We start from the raw sequence: 21,027 nt of genomic DNA, 5'->3' as shown, positions 1-21,027 counted from the left end.
TGGGTTTTAAGGTACCTTCTGTGTCTATGAATCTGTGATCCTCTGGCAGTGATGGTTCAATTGGCTAATGAGTGAGTACTGGATTTCCTTCCCAGAACAGACTGAGGACACATGCAATTCAACAGAATAACCTGGGATCACTTAGCCACTTCACTCTTTTAGAAAAGTCACAAGCTACCCACCTAAATGTCCAGACAGCTGCTCCATTAACCTCTTAGTGAGTTTAACTCTTTGTTGCTAAGTAATTAATATGGGCAGCTAGGTGGCACAGTGGATGGAGCACCAGTCCCGGTGTCAGAAGGATCCGAGTTCAAATCCGACTTCAGACACTTAATAATTATGTAGCTGTGTGGCCTTGGGCAAGCCACTTGACCCTTGCAGAAAAGAAAAAGAAATAAATAGAGATGTTAGGAATAAATTGTTAAAAAAAATTTTGAATGGATTTAAGACAAATGTTTAAATATTGGAAGCGAATTTAGTTGAGCATAGCCTAACTTAATTTACTGCTGTCACACTGAAAGCCTAGGAAATCTGACCTTTCTTTTTCTTCATCCATGATATGAAGAGGTTGGATTCAATGATCCATCTTGGTCCCTTCTTCCAACTTTAGGTCTTGGCTCCTCTGGGGTTTTGGAGATATCTCAGGATGATAGATATCCTACAACCTTTTGGAGAAACCACCCTCATATTAGGTTTAGCTCTTGGCTTTTTTCTGGGCAACTGCCTTTGTTCAAAATGAAGTTCATTCAGTCTCTGATGAATGATAACATAACTCAAGGGCATGGGAAATCTCTTTAAATCGAAGTCTTTGAGGTCATTGCCATAATGTCCTATCATTTACTGAAGGAGCCTGCCTTAGGATGCCACTCTCCTCAGCCATGCCCCTCTAGGGAAAGGCTTTTGTGTGGAGCACAGGGCTTGCCCAATGCTGAGCCACATTCCTAGAGTAAAGCTTATTAAAACAAACTCCCAGGGTCTGTTGTCCTTAGTGGGGAGTCCCTTTCATGGGACTGTGCTTAAGAAAGGAATCAGATGGGGGCAGCTAGGTGATGAAATGGATAGAGCATCAGAGACCCAGAGTCAGGAGGACCTGAGTTCAAATCCAACTTTATACTTTCTAGCTGTATGACTTTGGGCAAGTCACGTAACCCCACTGCCTCTCCCCCCAAAAAGGGGGGGGGATTTATTCCTTTACTTAGATATCAAGAAACCTGCATTAAGCACTACCCAGAATCACAAATTCTCAGATTTATGAAGGACTTCCAAGGACCTTACCTGAACAGGAATCCCCTCTACAGAATATCTGAGAGTAGAAAAACCATTGCTTTTGAGTGACAGCGAACCCACTACTTCCAAAGTTATCCCAATCCACTTTTGGACAGCTCCAGTTACTGAGACTTTTCCTGATTTGGGGCCTAAATCTGTATTTCTGCTGTTCTCCTATCTCCCTTCCCACTATCATTGCACTGTACTTCCCTCCACTGCCTCCACTTCTCCTAGTTCTGCCCTCTAAGACCTCTAAGACCAAGAAAAATTAAAGCTGACCCCTCTTCCAAAGAGAGAAACCTAGAAACCGTAACCACAACCACCCCCCCTCCAGGCGGTCCTTCCCTGGGCTAAACATTCTAGTTCCTTTAGCCGGTCCTCAAATTACATGATGTCAAGGTCCTCCCCTATTTTGGTTGTCCTCCTGTGGCACTCTACAGTTTTCTGTTGCCCTTAAGATGGCGGCATGCCGAATTGGACAACATTTAGCAGATGCTGTGGGAGCAAGATAGAGTATAGAGGACCCTTATTTCCCTATACCTAAACTTGGGGAGTGGAATAGGGGTAAGTCATGAACTTACAATTTTACCCCCGAAGGGAACTTCCAGTGTAGAAATTCCCTCCATCACCGAACCCTAGCAACTTTTTAAAATGTGTACTTTTGGCATATTGTCTGGTAAATTAATACTGTAGTCAATGAGTTATGACCTGCTCACTTTGGTCCATATGAAGTCTATATAAAACTAAAATTTATTCTCTTCTAATGCCTTTTTAATGCTAATTCTAGTTCTTAGCACAGTGTCTCTCACATACAAGGCAATGAAAACTTGGTGTCTGGTCTGTGTAGTCCAAGCTGCCATGTCATCTCTGTCTCATCAAAGTTGCCATCCACTAAAAACCAGTCTTTTCGATATGAGCTTCTCTCTGGAGCAGTATCTCACATTTGTGATGTGAATTTCTGGTCTTCTGGATGACTTTTCATTTAACTCTATTGGATTTTACCTTCTTGAATTAGACCTGGCTTTCTTGCCTTTACAACTTATTGAAGCTGGACTCTTTCTCATCCATTGTGCCAGTTAATCATTTGTGCTTTCTGCCAGTTAACCATGTCTCCCATCCATCCCTTTATCCAAGTGATGGAGAAAAATGGAGAAAAGAGCAGCTTCCAGCATATCTCCCTCCTTAGACAGCACCTTCCTGGCTGACTATACTTTGGTGTAATAGTAACACCCTGGAGCCCCCATCTTTTCCTCTAGCAGAGTATGAAGTGGATCAAATGTATCTCTGGAACAATGGAATCGACAGCATGAGCTTCATTAGCTGAGCTAATCATTACCAAAAGGCTATTGAGTTTAGTCTAACATGAATAGATTTTTCATGAAATCGTTCTGGTTCATTTTTAGTCATCACTGTCCTTTGGGGGACATTCCATAACCATCTCTTTCATTGGAACACTGACATTTTCCTGGAATCCCAGTCAAGATCCCTCACTTCTAGCTTGTGAGCTCCATTTGCCCTCCACCTCTTTGGGCCCTCTCCCATCCTCCATGATCCTTCCACCATCACCAACAATGACTCAGGAAACATTAGCCATTTCCTTCACATGTTCTAGGATGTGGTAGTTCATCTGGGCTTAGAGAACTGACCTCATCGGGAACAGCCAGGTGACCTCTTACTATCTCTCTCCTCTTCTCCATTTCCTGTTAGCCATTTTCTGGTCCAAAGATCACTCACCTTGGCAGAAAATATAGAATCAAAATTAGAATTGAACAGGCATTTTTTTTACTCTTTGTCTTGGCCCCATCCGCCCAGAGAAAGAACTCTAGTCTTGCCTTTGTGGAGATGGTGTTTGCTGCCACAGGTCCTCTGACCTCTGCCTCCTCAGCAGCTGTAGATCTTCAGAAAAGAAAGCTTTCCCCACCAAAGTCTTTGACACTCTTCCCATTAAATGGTTCACCATCAAAACTGATAGGATTTTATCAGTGGAATTGATGCTAAAGAAGATAGGTTTCCATCTGCTCTGATTAGGACCATGGGACCTTTCCATCTACCCTGCTACTGTATCCTAAACCATACCCTCTGACTCCAGAGCTGTGGTTCTTCCCACTTCTCCATTGCCTTAGAACTGAAGTCCTCCTCTATGTGTTGTCTCCCCATTAGAATGGAAGCTTCCCAAGAGCAACAATTGTCTTACTTTTCAATTTTTATCTCCAGCACTTAGCATAGTGCTTTGGTAAGTGATTAATAAATGCTTTCTCATTCATCTATCATCTATCTATTCATTCAGGCAAGCATTCTTTGATTCTTCTCTTCTTCCCCATCTCCACTATGTAACGACTATGTGTTTTCCCATCATTGTCTTTGGACAGATTTGGTCTCCCGTCATTTCTGACCAAAACTTCACTATCTCTTGATGCTTCTCTCTCACCTTTTTCCTTCTTTGGTGGTCAGTCACCAGGATGGACAACACACTTGTCAGAGACAGCAAAGAGTTGGGGTGGGGAGGGTCTGACCTAGGGATTGGCTGGATCCTGTGAAATTCAGGGTCTTAAGATTCTGAGAAACAGGACAGGAGCATATTGTATGCTTACTGACTTGGCCAAGATTAAGGGCCAACCAGTAACTGGTCAATAATATTAATGAGGCTTAAAAAATTAGGGAAATCCAATTTTTCTGTTATTTGATGTTGTCATAAATCTAAAACTACAAAGAAACTTGGAAGCCATAGGTGGTTTACCTCTTCATTTTTATGAATAAGGAAACTGAGGCCCAAAGAGATTTAAGTGACTTGCCTAAGTTCACACCCAGGATCCCAGATCTAAAGCTGAAAAGGAACCCAGAAACCACCCAGTCCAACCATCTTACTTTTACATGTAGAAACCGAGGTCCAAGGGAGTATCTAAAGGCATACATACATTCATTCATAAATTTAGAGTTAAGTGAGATCTTAAAGTATCATCTAGTCTGACCCCTTCGTTTTACACATGAGGAAACTGAGGTACTGGAAGAGAATTCACTTGTCCCAAGATGACTTTATATAATTGATTGCCTCATAGAAAAACCTAATTCTTCAACACTTTCTATAGAAAGTTTTCCATTTCGTTATTTTTTTAAATGATGTACTTTTTCTTAATAGTTAGTTCGAGAGTGATTTACATTAGTAGCTTTCTTTTTTTTAAGTAAGTGTTGGTCCTAGAAATTTGATTCTTCCTAGATTTAGAGACAAAAGGGACCCCAGAGTCCATTTAGTTCAACGCACCCATTTTTACAGAGAAGAAAACTGAACTCCAGAGAGAGGCCACATAATTGTCTATAGAATCTCTTTCCTGTTAGGGAGAGTGAAAGTTTTCAAAGCTATAGCATGTCCATTGCTGGGAAATTGTGGGGAATGGTACATGGAAACTCAATACTCTTTTATCTTCTGTTGACACATTCACCTTTTCTGTTTTTCTCCTTGGATTAATATGCTTACCAGGCCAGAAGGTGGGGGGGGGGGGGAAGAGGGGTATTTTATTGTTCTTATTTGTCCACTGCCTGGGGGCCTTGCTCCCCTTCTGACCCGTCTTATTATCTCTCCTGATGCTCCCTAACAGTCCCAGGCGGATCTGGACTATGCCGGTGCCTACCCTGTGGTGAGACTCAGAATGAGCATCACTATGTGTTACTTATAACCCACTTGTGAGTCATGTGACTAACACCTCCTTCAATTGACGTCTTTCATGGCCAGCGTTCAAAACTGAAAGTTTCAAGGTTATTTAGGGAAACAGCAGATCTGAGCCAGATGATCCTAGACGTAGAGTACTCAGGACCTCAGAGGCCAGCTAGTACAGCCCTCTTCATTATTTACAAATAAGGAAATTAAGGCCCAGGAGTAGAAGGACTATGGTGAGTGATAGGAGTGAGATCTGAACCCATACCCTCTGACTCCAGAGCTGGGGTTCTTCCCACTTTTAGGATTAAGTCTCAGAATCCCCATCAGATTTCATTGGAGAGAATTTTTTTTTACTTTTTTTTTTGCTTTTTGCAAGGCAATGGGGTTAAATGACTTGCCCAAGGTCACACAATTAGGTAATTATTAAGTGTCTGAGACCGGGTTTGAACTCAGGTACTTCTGTCTCCAGGACTGGTGCTCTATCCACTGTGCCACCTAGCAGCCCCTATAGGAGAGTTTGATTTAACATGTGTCTCAAAGATGGATGGCAAAATCATATACTCAATGGCACCAGAGTATATTGGGCTGGTAATTGCTCCAGATAGAATTGGAATGTTGTGTTGAGGGGCTGTTTTTTCTTCTCCTCTATCAAAATTCGAATGGACAGGGACTCCCTTCATTTTCTGCCATACACCTTCTGATCCCATTTTAGTCCATCACTAACATTATTAATCAAATCAAAAGTTAATGATTAACATGGACATGACTGCTGGAAGTTGAACACTTTAAAAGCTGTGCATGGTGGGCTGTGTTCATTGTGCTCTTTGAGATGCTAACCCCAGGGTTATTCTATTTACAATACTGCAATCTTTCTCACGCCTCAATTCTTTTTCTTTTAATAAAACCATGGTTTGTGAATGCATTTCTCTGTTGCTTGTTCCATTATGATGTTTATGGATTTAAAACTGGTTTCACTTGATTTTCATGTATACGTGTTGAAATCTCATTATAATGAAATGGCAATTTTTTAAAGAGGTCTTTATAACCAAGCTATTTTCTTGCCCTGGCAGATATACATGACTCTGGAGGAATGTTTCTTTGTTGATCTGGTCACAATAGCTTCAACAAATTGAATAATCTTGTGCAAGTACCTTCCCTTAATGAACAAATGACTGGATGAATGAATAAAAAAAAAATGTATTCTTACTAGGGTGCTAAGAATTTGAAAAAGCATGACAGTCCCTGCTCTGTCAGAACTCCCACTATACTGGAGGGGAGACGATAACTATAGAATACATGAAAAGGTCTAGAAGTCCTAAGGGGGCAGCAGAGGCGAGAAGCTGGCAAAGACCTCCTTTGTGTGGCAATGACTTTCTGGAATCATTTCACTTCTAGGTATTCTCTTTGTACTATATGCAATTATAGAGGAGGAGAATTATAGGCTTTAAAGTCATAAGGGGAATCCCTGCTCTTACAATCCAAGCTTCTTCATATATATATATATATATATATATATACATATATATACATATATATGTATATATATATACATGTATATATGTATTGCCAGTCCTTTTGTCTCTCTAGCAAGTAATAATTAACCCTTCCAGTGCCATCATCATTTCTCACTATTAACATTCCAATCACCTAAATAAGCCATCCCATTAAAAAAAAATCAGCAGTACACAGGACAAAGGAAAGGGTAGACTGGGAACCTTCTTCCTTCCTTAGAATTAAAAGGGCTTTTCCTCATTTGTTAAATTCACTTCAGAGAATCATTGATTCTCTTTAATCTCCAGATGTCCTGACACTGTGGTTTCCTATCCCAACTACTTAAAAACCCCATTAGCCTGGAAGAATGAACCCATCCAATGGAACTTCCTAGGCAGGGAGAGAAGAGATAAGGGAAACTGAAGTTTTGGTCTTGCTGACTTTTATCTTGCCCTCTTCATTCTGCAGGACACTTTAGTAAACTGGCGGCTCCAAAACTAGAAGGAAGGAGTGAGCCAGTAGGCTTCATCTTGTGGGGAATTCTTTTGGGTGGGAATTGGAAGAGAGGGTGGGAGGACCTTAAGTTGGATTTCTTTTGGCTTCTGCCTGTAATAGTCACTTTTCCCTGAAACTGTTTTCTTTCTTGAAGAGATAACAAGGGAGGATGGTTGAGATCTGGAATGTACAAATGGTAGGGATGTATTTCAGCATCAGATAATCTCAGAGCGGAGATGAAAGTGAAGAATCATTGTAACAGCATCTGCCAGTTGCCAGTAGATTTAACTTTTATTTTGAAGACTATTTTTTTAGGTTTTTGCAAGGCAAATGGGGTTAAGTGGCTTGCCCAAGGCCACACAGCTAGGTAATTATTAAGTGTTTGAGGCCGAATTTGAACCCAAGTACTCCTGACTCCAGGGCCGGCGCTTTATCCACTGCACCACCTAGCCACCCCTGGGAACTATTTTAAAAGCTTTTTTGGCATTAAATTGTGCCCTGAAAGTTCTTCATCTGGGTCCCTATTTTGTTCCATTAGAAAGAGAAAACAACAGGGCCTGTGATTTTGTAGGAACAGGGCAGCTCCTACCAGTGCAGGTGGGAGGCCTTCTGGGAACTGATGATCTTAGAAAGCTATCTGGGACACAGAGGGAAGGAGTTGAAACCCAGGTTCCTGCAGTCAGGATTTCAGCTATAGGACAGGAAGCCAGGTCTTTGTGGCTCCAAGGCAGAACCTCTGCTTCCATCATGTAGTCTCTCTGCCTGAGAAAATGGGTTCAAAATAATTTAATTTATGTAAGAATAAAGTAGGGTTTGTCATGAAGGATGTTCTAATAGTTCTGGGTTTGGGAATTGATCTCCTGTCCCATCCATTCCTTCAGTCAATATCTATTCATTAGTATTGACTGTTGGCTGAGAGCAAGGCTTTGTACTGGTCTTTTCATGGACCCTTGGGACAGTTTCGTTTGCCAGTTTCTACTCTCATTTCCTCCGTCTTTATAAATTATCTTGGATTAAAAGCTCCAGGAGAACTTTGAAACATATGCTCTCATTATGCAGGTGAGGCAGTAAAGGCCCCCAAAGGTAGAGTAATTTTTCCAAGGTCTTTAAGATCTATCTGATCTTGTTTCCAAACTTTGCAAATCCCAGCTCAGTAGGGAGGAATAAGCACTATCTAATGGTTAGCCTGAAGTGTGACTTCCAACATGGACACAAACTCCACAGATTGGTTAAATACTGAACTAAACCTCAGGATACCAGTGCTTCATTTGGCAGTAAGATTGCTAGTTCCTTCTGCCTTCAATTACCTAGCAGGGAACAGAAATAACCATTAAGCTTCCCAAAGGAGTGGAGCCACCCTTGGAGAAATGAGCATTGGCTAGCAAGTCAAGTCCTGATTGGTTATTCCTTCAGTTGGTGGTGGAGCAGCAGTTTAAAAATCACAGGATTGGATAGGGCTTGAAAAATTGAAATACGGAGAAGTGATAGCCATGTGGAGGGAGTGAAGACAACACCACCGTAGAATCTCTTGAAATCTGGGGCTGGGAGCTCCCTGCATGCATTACAATAACCCACAGGGTGGTGTGATCTGTCAACACTGTCTGCTAAAATCCACCCAGTTCTTCTTTGAGGTAGAGGTTATGATATGGGTCCTCGAAGGCTAGGGCAACACACTGTGACCTCTAACAAGTTCTACCCTGCCAAAGTAGGTTTTATGTAGGGTTCAGACTTTTGACTAGTTAGCACAGCCTTGTTGTTTGTTGTTATTCAATCATTTCAGTGTGTCCAACTCGTTGTGATCTCATTTGGGGTTTTCTTGGCAGAGATACTGGAGTGATTTTTCCATTTCCTTCTGCAGCTCATTTTACAGATGAGGAAACTGAGGCAGTCAATGTTAATTGGCCTGCCTGGGTCACATAGTCAAATTTGAACTTGGGTATTCCTGACTCCAGGTCTGCCTCTCTATCCACCATACCACCTAAATGCCCTAGGAAGAGCCTAATTTAGTACAAAGGGACCTATTATCATTGGCTGCTACTGAGTTTTATGTCCTTGGGTCAAGGCAGCTCATGAAACAGAAATGCAAAATGACTTTTTGATCCTTTGTAGGTTCCTTCACTTTGGTAGTGCTGGAGCCAGAGTGTGTATGGAACATCTGTCCATGCTAACAGCTGCTAATCCTCTCAATGTGAATTCATTGTCCAATGACCAACAGGAGGTTGGTTTGACCAACTCAGACAAATATTAATATTCTTGTTATAAACTAAGCCGGAAGATGGAAGAAAGTTCTATTATAAAAAGAAGGATGGAACCTCACGGGTTCTCCTGGGAGGTATAGGAAGGAGTTAGTGGTCTAGGTTTTATTGTGCTTAGGAAGGCAGCAAGAAGCCATGATTTCATGGAATTTGCTCACCTCCTTACATTGCTCATGATAAAGAGTTGGAGAAAGATGACAATTTGAGGCTGATATTACCAGCATTAGTTACAGAGGGTGACAAGGAAGAGAAACTCTATAAAGAAAGTGATCTAAGATGCTCCACATGAAGTTAGTGATGACTTCAGTTCCAAGGTCAAAAATAGGTATGGATGGGAGGAAAATGAATCATGAATGTGGAAGGAGAAAGGAAAGGAAGGACAAAGACCTGTAAAGGAACATTCTCTGAATTCTCTGGCCTCTTAGTCATGAATATTTCATTTGAGAAAAGAAAGTGGCAAGTTCCACAGAACAAGACAAAGCAGACAGGAAATGACTCATTACTGGAGTCATCCTCCGCAGAAGGGATTGCAAAGGAAAAAACAGCTGGGCTAGGCCAATATTGGGTAGAGTCAGATTGACTTGTCAGAATGAAGACTAAAATGAAAAATGAAAGTTAGAAGAATAAAAATATGAAGAGGCTGTGACATGTAATTAAAACAATTCCAACCTGACCTACTCAAATGAGGGTATTGATGCTGAGTAATGAAATGTGGACAGAGGAAAGGACATTGACACTGATTTAAGTATTTTCATATGGAAGTTTAGTCATTGCTAATTAGTTGTCAAGAAGAGAGCCCAAAAGAGCTGACAAACCATTTTTGGCCAGCAAACACCTGACTTATTATTTGCCAAGTGGAGAGAGATGGAAACTAGGGGAAACACCTTGATTATAAATATAAACTCATTTAGAAAATCAAACTAAGGATAACAGAATGGAATTCCAGTGCCCCAACTACCATCACACAATTGAATAAAGGAGGTGGTATGAATAAGATCCTACTGTATCGTTTTTAGAGGACCACCCTCCTCAAAACTAAACCAAACATTTGATTCAGTGATCTACAACAGTAACATAAAGGTTATGCCTACTCTGCCAAGATGCCTGTCACAAATATGTCAAAAATATACAAGTTTCGGGGTGGCTAGGTGGCGCAGTGGATAAAGCACCGACCCTGGAGTCAGGAGTACCTGGGTTCAAATCTGGTCTCAAACACTTAATAATTACCTAGCTGTGTCGCCTTGGGTAAGCCATTTAACCCCATTTGCCTTGCAAAAACATAAAAAAAAAATACAAGTTTCCTTGATAGAAACAACAATAGAATAATAATATCATTAATGTCAATCAAGTCATTCAATACAGATTTAAACAGAGATGTGTCAATCAAGGTATTTCAGCTCACAATAGGCTTTTTTTTTGGCAAGGCAATGGGTCAAGTGACTCGCCCAAGGTCACACAGCTAAGTAATTAGTAAATGTCTGAGGTTGGATTTGAACTCCTGCCTCTAGGGCCAGTGCTCTATTTACTGTGCCACCTAGCTGCTCCTCACAATAGGCTTTTGCCATTTTTCAGGGAGGCCATGCAGAGGCTCACACTAGTAAGTATATCTCTACAGCTAAATGGCTCAGGGGATAGAGCACTGACCTTGCAGTTAGGAAGATGGGAGTTTGAATCCAGTCTCAAACACGTGATACTCACTTGCTTGTGACCTTGGGCAAGTCACTTCCCCCTCCTTGCCTCAGTTTCCTCATCTGTCAAAATGAGCTGCAGAGGGAAATAGCAAGACATTCCAGTATCTTTGCCAAAAAAAAAAATCCCAAATGGAGTCATGGAGAGTCAGATAGGAGTGAACAACATTATGTTTGGATGGACATGCATGCTTTTGTGTGTTTACTTGTATATTTGTATATATGTGCATGTGTGCATTTGTGTGTTCACTTGTGAGTGAAAATGGATTTCCAGGTTTTGCTCTAAAATTGTTCTTCCCAACAGCCACACTTCTCTGCTGGGTTGAGCCTCTGGCCCTCTCTTCCCTTGTGATTTAGAAGCTCTGTCTTTCCACCATTTGGCAACCTTTCATCTCTTCTCTTTCCCAGCAGACGAACGGTTACGATGGAGACTTGTACGGATCCTCATCCCTGAATAGAAAATCTAGCAGGGTCAGTAGATTCCATTGTCAGTAACTGCCTGGGAAGGCTTGTACAGAAGCTTACTTAAATATTGGTAGAATTTAGGCTCTTTGACTCAATGGCTTCTATATAGCATATCTGCCAGTCCCTGTTATTTGTTCCCCTTTCGCTGTTTGGGAAATAGCCAGTCCAGATGAAATACAGTGAAAAGTTACCATCTGAATCACTCCTAAGAAATCCATCTGACCTGGGTTTTAGAAACACCTTTGAAACTGAAGAATAGGTAAAGCTCTATCTATTTCCTCTTAACAATGAATCAAGCAAACATTTATTAGGCACCTACCCATGCTATACTAGGCCCTTGGGGATACCTACCTATCACATTTTAACATTTCTCCACATCTCTCAGTTTCACACTGATTCTCTAAACTCTTGTGGCACCCCTGTTGGGACCAGAATGCTATATCGGGGCTAGAAGGTTTAAGTGGAACGTGCTCCTGACTGCCTCCACGAGACTTATAGCCAAGTCAGCTGTGCTATGTCTCATTTTTTAGGCCTGTTGTCTCTATAATTCACTTTACTCAATATTCATGAACAAACACATTGCCTGGCAGACTCTACTATAGCTAACTTAGAGCTCTGCTTTCTATTTTTAATTTGCTTTATCCAATAAATATTCAATTTATTTATGAAGCTGATAGCCAGCTCTCCCTTGGCTAGTTTGGAACTGGGTCTGTTTTTAATTCACATAACCCATAAATATTTGGTTTATTTATGAAACTTCTAGTTTGACAATCTCGTTTATGGCCACCTTTGAGCTCTAAGCCTACTTTTGGTTTACCTCATTTGTTCAGACTGTGTATCTCTTCCAAGAAGTGAAGCAAGAAGAGCAGGGGCAGATGGGTTAGCGGCATGGTAAGCAGGGCAGTGATGGAGAAGGAACAAATGATGAAGAAGACTTCAAAAAGCAGAAAAGTCAAAAGAGGAATAAGAATGCATTTCATTGGGGCAGCTAGCTGGTGCAGTGGACAGAGCACTGACACTGGAGTCAGGAGGATCTGAGTTCAAATTCAGCCTCAGACACTTAATAATTGCCTAGCTGTGTGATCTTGGGCAAGTCACTTAACCCCACTGCCTTGAAAAAAAAAACTGAAAAAAAGAATGGTCCAAAGAATGCCACGCATTTATCAGGAAAGAGACCTTAGTCTGTTGGGGAGCTAGCTCATGGAAAGGGGTCAGCAAAAGACACAGATGAGTGAACGAGATTATAGGTTCATAGATTTAGAGCCTGAACCTCCCTGCAATGTTAACCTTTGAAAGTTGATCAATTGTGTGGGGAAAAAAAAGCTTCTGTTTATTTGAAACCAGAATTAAAAGTCTGGAAGTCCTTGGTTCAAATGCTGCTCCCCCCGCCCCAGCCTTTGCCAGTTATTACTTGGGTTGAGTTCCTTCTTCTTAGAACACCACACTCCAGCTAAAATGGGGACTTTCCTGCCTTTCCTGGGTGGGAGTTGCTTGTCCTGAGTGGGCATCTCCTCCGCCTCCTTTAGTGTTAGGATTTTAGATGTTGTTGAACGAGCTTTGGTCTGGAGGGCCAACTGGCCTCAGGCCTCAGATGCCTTCCACCAGCAGAGACCCCAGGAGAAATGTAATCCCTAGATTCATTCTTACAGATGAGGAAACTGAGGCTCAGCTAAGCCTTGTCCAGGGTCATATAGGTCATAAACAGAAGATCCAGGATGAACCCAGGCCCTCTGACTCCAAATCCTTAAGCCGCCAGGCTGCTTCCTCACCCTGAGCAGAGGCTGCTTTACCCATTTAATCCTTTACTATTCAAAGCCTCTGAGTCCATGTAGTCCACCCTTCACTTGATAGGGAAGGGAAGATTGCTCAGGGTCAAACAGGAGATCCTGGAAGGGTTCTTAGAAGCCACTGAATCTAATCTTGTCATCTTTCAGATGGGGAAACTGAGACCTGAGAAGTTCAATGCCTTTCATGAAATCACAAAGGGAGGAAGTGACAGAGGCAGAATCCAAACCTGGGTCCTCTGACCCTATGCTTGGCAGGGAATGCTGTCGATTTTAGCAAATCATACAATAAAGTCTCTCATACTGTTATATGACTGGAGAGTGGGACTCAATGGATTAAAAACTGTGCAAATGGATGGGCCTCAAATCACCAATTGATTAATCAAGGAAGAGGCTTGTGTAAGGCAGGGCCCTTCCGTCTGGGGAGACAACACATACACAAATAGACAAACACCAAGCAAGGAAAGGGGGAGGGAAGGTGTGTCAAATACTTTACAAAGATTATCTTGAATATTAGGCAGACTTGGGGCAAGCAATGGGAAGAATCAGGAAAGGCTTCAGGCCCCAGTGTCCTTGGGTCTCAGATCTGGAGCTGGAAGGAACCCCAGAGTTCTCCTAGTCCGGCCTCCTCCTTGATGGTATCTGCCTTCCTTAGATGGCTACAGAATCATCCACTGCCCTGTCTGGCTTGGCCTGGGCCAAGACCTGATTGAATAGATGAATGTTTGAGCCAAAGACTCCCAAGCAGGAAATTAGCAGGAGGGTGGGTAGGAGTGTCAGAGCCAAATCATGAGTCAGAGGCATTGACTGGAGAAGGCCAGGAAGAGTGTCCGAGGCTCAGCCATGCCAGAGTCCAAGAGGACGGGGGAGACTGGAGCAGGAGGACTTCTCTAAAGTGAATTCAGCCCCTTGCCTCCATCAAGGGTCAGTTTGAGCAGAAGAATAGGAAACCTGAAATGTTCCTGGGAATTTGCAAATGCTCCCCAGATCTCATCTCTCTTGATAAGAGATTCAGAGGCTCTGTTTCTAGAAGCAGCTGGGTGTATAAAATAGTGGGTAGAACGAATTTCAAATTCTTACTATAGGTGTTCCAATTTCATAAGTTTTCTTTTTCTTTGATGCTTCAGAGTTCCAGATCCAGCATGGAAAGCAAAGTGCCCTCCAGGTTGTCATCCAGGGAGGAGAAGTTGGTTGGTTTCCATTTAATATTTCAAATCCTCTCTCCAAAAGCTGCAGGTTTTGTAGCATGAGACTTGTGTGATTTCAGCCCCCTAATATCTTCCTTACTAATTTGTGTTTGGATTCATTTGCCAGCCGTAGCAACCATTGATGGGACTGGGGTGGTTCAAATGAATTCCTTTTCAGGGCAGCTCGGTGGCACGGTGGATAGAGCACCGGCCCAGGAATCAGGAGTACCTGAGTCCAAATCCAGCCTCAGACACTTAATAATTACCTAGCTGTGTGGTCCTGGGCAAGCCACTTAACCCCAGTGCCTTGCAAAAGCCTAAAAAAAACCCCAACAAATGAATTCCTTTTCTGCAATGAATCTGCTAATTTTTTTGTTTATTTTGTTTTTACAAGGCAGTGGGATTAAGTGACTTGCCTAAGGCTACACAACTAGGTAATTATTAAGTGTCTGAGGCTGGATTTGAACTCAGGTCCTCTTGACTCCAGGACCGGTGCTCTACCCACCGTGCCACCGAGCTGTCCTGAGTCCACTAATTTTTACTAGCCTGTGTGACTTAGACTAGGGGAATGCACACTCTTTGGTAAATGAATATGTCTTTATTTTTCAATCAATTGCTTCAGTTTCCAGTCTACTTCCAATTACAATTAGTAATCAGTGAAAAACTGCCACCATGCATGGCAGTCATCAGTTGCGTAACAGTATTGGTGGTCAGTCCCTGCAGACTGGTTTGTTCTTTAGAGTTAGAAAAAGCATCAAACACCAGGGTAGGCTGGCACCTTTTCTGCAACTTGCAAGCTTAGAAGGGTGCCAGGAGCACAGAGAGGTGTTATCACTCGGAGGCAGCCCAGTGTTTGAGGCTCTGTGGCCAATTTGCCATCCACCACACCCTGCTGCTCCTCATCCCTTAATCCAGGCTAATTAGGTAATTTTTTTTTTTGCTAGAAAATTTCAGTGTCCATAGCCCAGGGTCAGATGGAGCACTCATAGACTCTATTCTGGGAGAGATATTCAAAAGAGAATAAGGAACGCTTGGCTTCTTTCTAAGTGGCATGGAGGGATTGCAGCAGGATTAATCCAGTGAGATCATGGTGCCCCTCCTTAAGCCTGCCATTTGATTATGAATTAGGTTTGCTAAGCAGGATAATGCTCAGAAAGGGTAGATGCTGCTGGCCTTACAGCTTAGTTGGTTAAGAAGTAGTTGTAGACAGATAAGTGGCATAGTGGATAGAGCACTGACCCTGGAGTCAGGAGGACCTGAGTTCAAATCCAGCATCAGACACTTGCCACTTACTAGCTGTGACTTTGGGGAAGTCACTTTACCCTGACTGCCTTGCATCCAGGACCATTTCCAGTTGCCCTGATTCATATTTGGCCCCTGGACCCAGATGGTTCTGGAGGAGAAAGTGAGGCTGGGGACTTAGAACAGCCCCCCCCCCCGACTCAAATCCAATTTGTGTGCTTGTCATGGCATTACCTCCCTGACATTATGGTCTTCTGAAGGACAAACATCATCACCATCATCTACAGTGGTGGGCAACTTATAGGAGAGAGAGCCCTGGGATGGAATCAGGCCAGTCCTTCTTCCTCTCTATAGCCGATGAGAGGCATGAACTCTGATGAGCTTCTAGCTCTAACAGCTATGATCCTTTCATTTGTTCTCTTGGGAAAGTATGGGAACAGATCTGATTTCAGCAGTGTGAGAAACTCCCAGTGTGAAAATTCACTCCCCCCAATGCAGGTCAGCAGCTCCTCTCAGGTGCATAGATCCAGAGCTAGAAGGAACCCCGGGGTCACCTTAACCCGGCTCCCCTCCCCATCTGTCCATCCTACCAGCCCTTAGGCTTTGGCCAGTGCCCAGTCACTCTACCAAGTTAGTGACTTGTATGAGGTCACAGAGCTACGTTGTGTCGGAGCCAGGATTTATCTTAAACTTCACTAATTGTTTATAGAAATATCCAGTGCATAGAAACAATCGATAAGAGCAGCTCATATTTCAAACAATCAATAAACATTTATTAACTCTCCAACTAGCCCTTTTAGGCTTCCAAAACATTTTTAAATGTTGTCATTTGATCCGCAGAATGACCCTGAAAGGTCAGTGCTCTGATGGTCTCCATTTTAGAGATGAGGAAACAGAGGCTAACAGGTTAAGTTGATTTGCCTAGGGTTACACGGCTAGTAAGTGTCTGAAGTTGGATTGGAACTCAAGTCATTCTGATTAAAAATCCAAGACTTTTGTCTATTGCATCACCTCATTATTAATCTTATTTATTCACAGAAATTTTCTGTTAGCTAATTCATTTTAGTTCTCTTTATATCTAGTTATTCATTGCATTTGGTCATAAAGTTTCTTTAACATTTCCTTATATTCAGAGCTTTCAAAAAATCAGACTGGGGCGACTAGGTGGTGCAGTGAATAGAGCACCGGCCTTGGAGTCAGGAGTACCTGGGTTCAAATCCGACCTCAGACACTTAAAATTACCTAGCTGTGTGGCCTTGGGCAAGCCACTTAACCCCATTGCCTTGAAAAAAAAAATCTAAAAAAAAATCAGACTAACCTTGAGTTCTGAATTAAAGAAATTTGACTACAAATAAAATTGCACCACAGGTAAGAAGATGATCACTGTCCCATACCCTGAAAGGCTTCTTGTAGGGGCGTTCACAAAACATCATGGCGGCATATCTCATGCTGAGATCACCTTCTCTGAGGAGACTAAATGTATTCTTTGCATGGACTTGTTCCTTCTATGTATGCTCTTTTCCTGAGAGTTATCTCAAACGTAGTAACCTATGAGATCTTAACTGAAGAATACATTTTTATGAGTTGTTGATTGGGAAATAATTACCTTCCTCACTCTCTTCCCCATTCATCTCCAATGGGAGTTAGATTTGATTTCTCAAAATAGGATGAGAGAGATTTATAGGATTGAAGAACTAACTACCATAACCAAAGTGGACTATCTCAGAGACAATGGGAGTTTTCTTAAAGACATTATTTAATATTTTTTAGTTTAGTTTTTTTTTTTTTTTGCAAGGCAATGGGGTTAAGTGGCTTGCCCAAGGCCACACAGCTAGGTAATTATTAAGTGTATGAGATCAGATTTGAACTCAGGTACTTCTGACTCCAGGGTTGGTGCTCTATCCACTGCACCACCTAGCCACCCCACATTATTTAATTTTTAAAAACAGGTCTCATATAGTGAGTCCCAAATAATTGGTTCTTGAGTTTAGGCTATAAAAATCAGAAGCATAGATTTAGCAAGGCCCCCCCTTGATTTATTTCACATAGATTCTAGTTAGTAGCTCCAAGATAAGACTTTCTCTGAGACTGCAGTATAGACCTTTTGTCCTAGAATAGTGTCCCTTAATTTAATATGTAATAATAAACACACACATGCACATACATGCCCCAACCTGGAATAATAAAAAAGAAATTAAGCCAATTTATATTGCATAAAGATTTTATCATATACAATTGAATTCAATTTATGAATTGTTTTCTGCAAACTATGAATTTCAAACTTTTAGCAAAATTAAAATAATAGGGCTAGTAATAGAACATGTGATTTCAGAAGTAAATATAGCTTTGAAACCAAGGTCAGAAATTCCATTAATTAAAATTGCAACTGAAATTTAAATCAATGATACTGATGCAAGAGAAGTGGATTGGGATGATGTAATTTTGTCAGTTGGCTAACATCTTGATTTATTTCTGATCAAATCTTTTTCTGCTTTCTTAAGTTGATTTAGCAATCCCTTAATATCTTTGCTGTGGAAATGATTTTAACAAAAAAGGAATTAAAACATCTGTGGGTTTTTTTTTTTTTTGTTAAAATGAAGTTCTAGGAGTTTGTGTTTTTGTTTTTTTCTTTCTCATTTCCTTTTCCTTTCCCCACTTTTCTTTGATTCCAGGGCTCCTACTACTCAGATCTTGGGTTTTCCTGCAACAGCCTTACCTCCAGACCCCAGACGGCTTCCCAAAATGGAGCTCGGGTCTGTCGCCTTCATTCTCCATGCTCCCCTGACCCCTCTTCCAGTGTTGCTTTTAGTCTAATTATTTGAATGATTAACTCAATTTACTTGGACACTTCAACTTCACCCATTCAATAATCAATCAATAATGCCATCAATAATACCAGCCATTTCTATTTTACTTTAATGTACCTTGTGAGTCCTAAGGAGGCACAGGGACTAGGCCTGGCACATTGCTAAGATTTCCCCTACTCTTTTTTAAATTTATTTATTACTATTTGTTCATTTCATTTTTATTTTTATTTTATTTTATTTAAAATATATTTATCCTTGATGTTAATGTGCCAAAAAAGAGCACACTGTTTTGTATTCATCTTTTTTTAAAATCTCAAGTGTATAGACTTCGTTTCTTGGACTTCCATTCTCTTTCCGGCAGTTGTCGCCCATTTATTGTCCCATTTGTTTTTTTAACATTTTTCTCTCAAATGTATCCAGGAAAAGATTTGGAAAGCCCTTTATGTAATCAAAGTTGTTCATCTCTGAGAAGTGGGGAGAAGGATTTCATTTTTTTGGATCACTCCTCTCAATATGTTTCCTGTTTTCTTAGAGTTGGAATTTTGCATCAGTCCCTAAGGTGTGATTTTAATTTTTAATTTTTGCTCTGTTTTGTTTCTGATGTGCTTTCTGTTCTGGAAGGAGAGAATTAGGATTAAAAAATTATAATTGGGAAAACAACTTCTTTTGGAGGTTGAATTGTCCATGTTCTATGCCTGCTGTTTTGGTGTTTGGATGATTCAGGATGGTGACAGGGTCCAAACCAGGCCTTCTTTTATCCCAGGGAGTGGGTCTGTTTATTTGTTACCTATAAAGGTATCATAGTCATGGCCCTCCTTTTGGAACAGCAACAGACCTCAAACTATGGTACTTACCGTAACGTAAACTAACTTTTAATCAGGCTGTCCCAAAAGTTTTAGTGCCATTCAATACTAGGTTTAATGATATAATAGCATAAAACTATGCCCCACCCTCTTATTTCAAGTATGGAAGAGAATCCATCAGGAACATTTCAATATACCGAAAAAGTCCTGTCTTTCCCCTAGTGTTGTTCCTGCCATTTCTCTAGGTAAATTGGGCTTGTGAGATTCAGATTGGAGCCTTTACAACTCCCTTTTTCACTCTTGTATCTAAGGGTGGCTCAACACTCATAACTGAGGATTATCAATGGCCACTATCCTATTTCTGGTTTCCCTGCATTTCTCCATCCATCTGGAAATATGTCTGGTTACTAACTCTGTACACAACCGCGTGTTCTTTGACTGTCACTGAGGGGAGGGGGCTTTCAAGTCCAGATAATGTCATGTTCTTGGGATGCTTTTCCTCCTTCCTCCTTCTGTTATTAGGAGGACATGAAACATTTACTGGCTATAGAAGCTTTCTTTCCACCAAAATGTGGGTGTAAATTATATCTGTGTGTATTAAAATATATTTCAAATTCCAACCATGCTTGACTGGAAGAGGAGGAAAAATGCTCATCTTATTTCCTTTGGGTGAAATCCTGATTTTCACATGCTAGATTTTTCTTGAAAGTGGGAGTAGGGTATGTAAAGGCCACTGCCTGTCTCTAATGCTTCGTACTTGCGTGACCTTGGGCAAATCACTTCATTGCTCTGTGCCTCAGTTTCCTCATCTGTAAAATGAGGGGATTCAGAGGTCACTTCTAACTCCAGATCTGTGGTCTATGTCAGCTCTCTTTCTATTTTCCCTCTGATGATAACATCATTTGAATGCCATATCCTACGATTCATAACGAATGTGTCAATGTTTTGTCATTGTCTAAACTTTTGAAACCAAAAACGTGCTTCTCTCCTCTAGTCTTCCTTTCTTTACAGAGATGTTAAAGCTGCCCAGTGCTACAGGGTTGGTTTGCTCACTTTCCCTTAATTATGTTCACCTGCACTCTGATTATTTGCACTTTTGTCACGGGAGTTCGGGAGCAATCTCGGTCATCATAGTCTGTTCTGTATTATCAGAATATTGCGCTCATCATTCCATTCACAGAACTGCAGTGAATTTTATCCATTCACATGAATATTGGTGCCCCTGTGTCACCATGGTGTTCTAGATTTTGTATCTCTTGAATGAGGGCAATGCTGAGTAATATATTGAATCTGGAATTGGTCCTAGATTCCATTCTGAAATATTTTCTCAAAAGCTGTTGGACAAGAATGGGACAACATTGACCCACTGCATGGAGAAAAATTGTTTTTCAGTGCCTTGAGGGGCTCTTTGATTGCTCGATGAATTCAAAAATTGACCTTTCAAGGGCAGCTAGATGATGCAGTGGATAGAACACCAGCCCTGGAGTCAGGAGGACCTGAGCTCAAATTTGGCCTGAGACACCTAATAATTACGTAGCTGTATAAGTCAGTTAACCCCATTGTCTTGCAAAAAAAAAAAAAGAAAGAAAGAAATTGGCCCTTCAGGTAGACTGAAATTTCAGTCTTGCCAGTTGGGCTTTTGCTATTCTGGAACACAAAACTTTAAGAGAACTATCAAAGATTTCTCCAGAATTCTCCTAGAGGATCATCTGATTCACACTGTGACTTCTCCAGGATTGTGAATAACTAGCTAAAACAGCCAGATAGTTCCTGGAAGGGAAATGACCAACAGTGGAGTAATTTGAAATACATCAGTAGTTAACAGTGTTGACTTCAGAGCTACAGTAAACTTCCATTTATCCAGTGTTTCACAGACTCCCAGAGGAAAAGGG

General features: G+C 41.4%; 1 protein-coding gene across 24 annotated transcripts in view; it reads left to right on the top strand.

Annotated features, from left to right (window-relative positions):
- The window catches only part of LRRFIP1 (LRR binding FLII interacting protein 1), a 193,045-nt gene that overhangs the window by 127,231 nt on the left and 44,787 nt on the right, over positions 1 to 21,027 (top strand). For 7 of the 24 annotated variants that reach the window (XM_074189783.1, XM_074189768.1, XM_074189765.1 and 4 more), the window contains 5 exons: positions 4,860 to 4,898; positions 11,256 to 11,318; positions 14,224 to 14,286; positions 18,198 to 18,278; positions 20,130 to 20,174. The exons of 9 other annotated variants lie outside the window; for them this stretch is intronic. In XM_074189783.1, the coding sequence (XP_074045884.1) occupies positions 4,860 to 4,898; positions 11,256 to 11,318; positions 14,224 to 14,286; positions 18,198 to 18,278; positions 20,130 to 20,174 (291 nt within the window). The remainder of the gene's footprint in view (positions 1 to 4,859; positions 4,899 to 11,255; positions 11,319 to 14,223; positions 14,287 to 18,197; positions 18,279 to 20,129; positions 20,175 to 21,027) is intronic. 8 more of the 24 variants (XM_074189784.1, XM_074189764.1, XM_074189775.1 and 5 more) reach the window with 6 other exon arrangements.

Source organism: Macrotis lagotis, chromosome 5, assembly GCF_037893015.1.
Source record: "Macrotis lagotis isolate mMagLag1 chromosome 5, bilby.v1.9.chrom.fasta, whole genome shotgun sequence".
NCBI lineage: Eukaryota > Metazoa > Chordata > Mammalia > Peramelemorphia > Peramelidae > Macrotis > Macrotis lagotis.
Note: the sequence above shows the minus strand (reverse complement) of the source record. Positions and strands in the feature narration are given on the sequence as shown.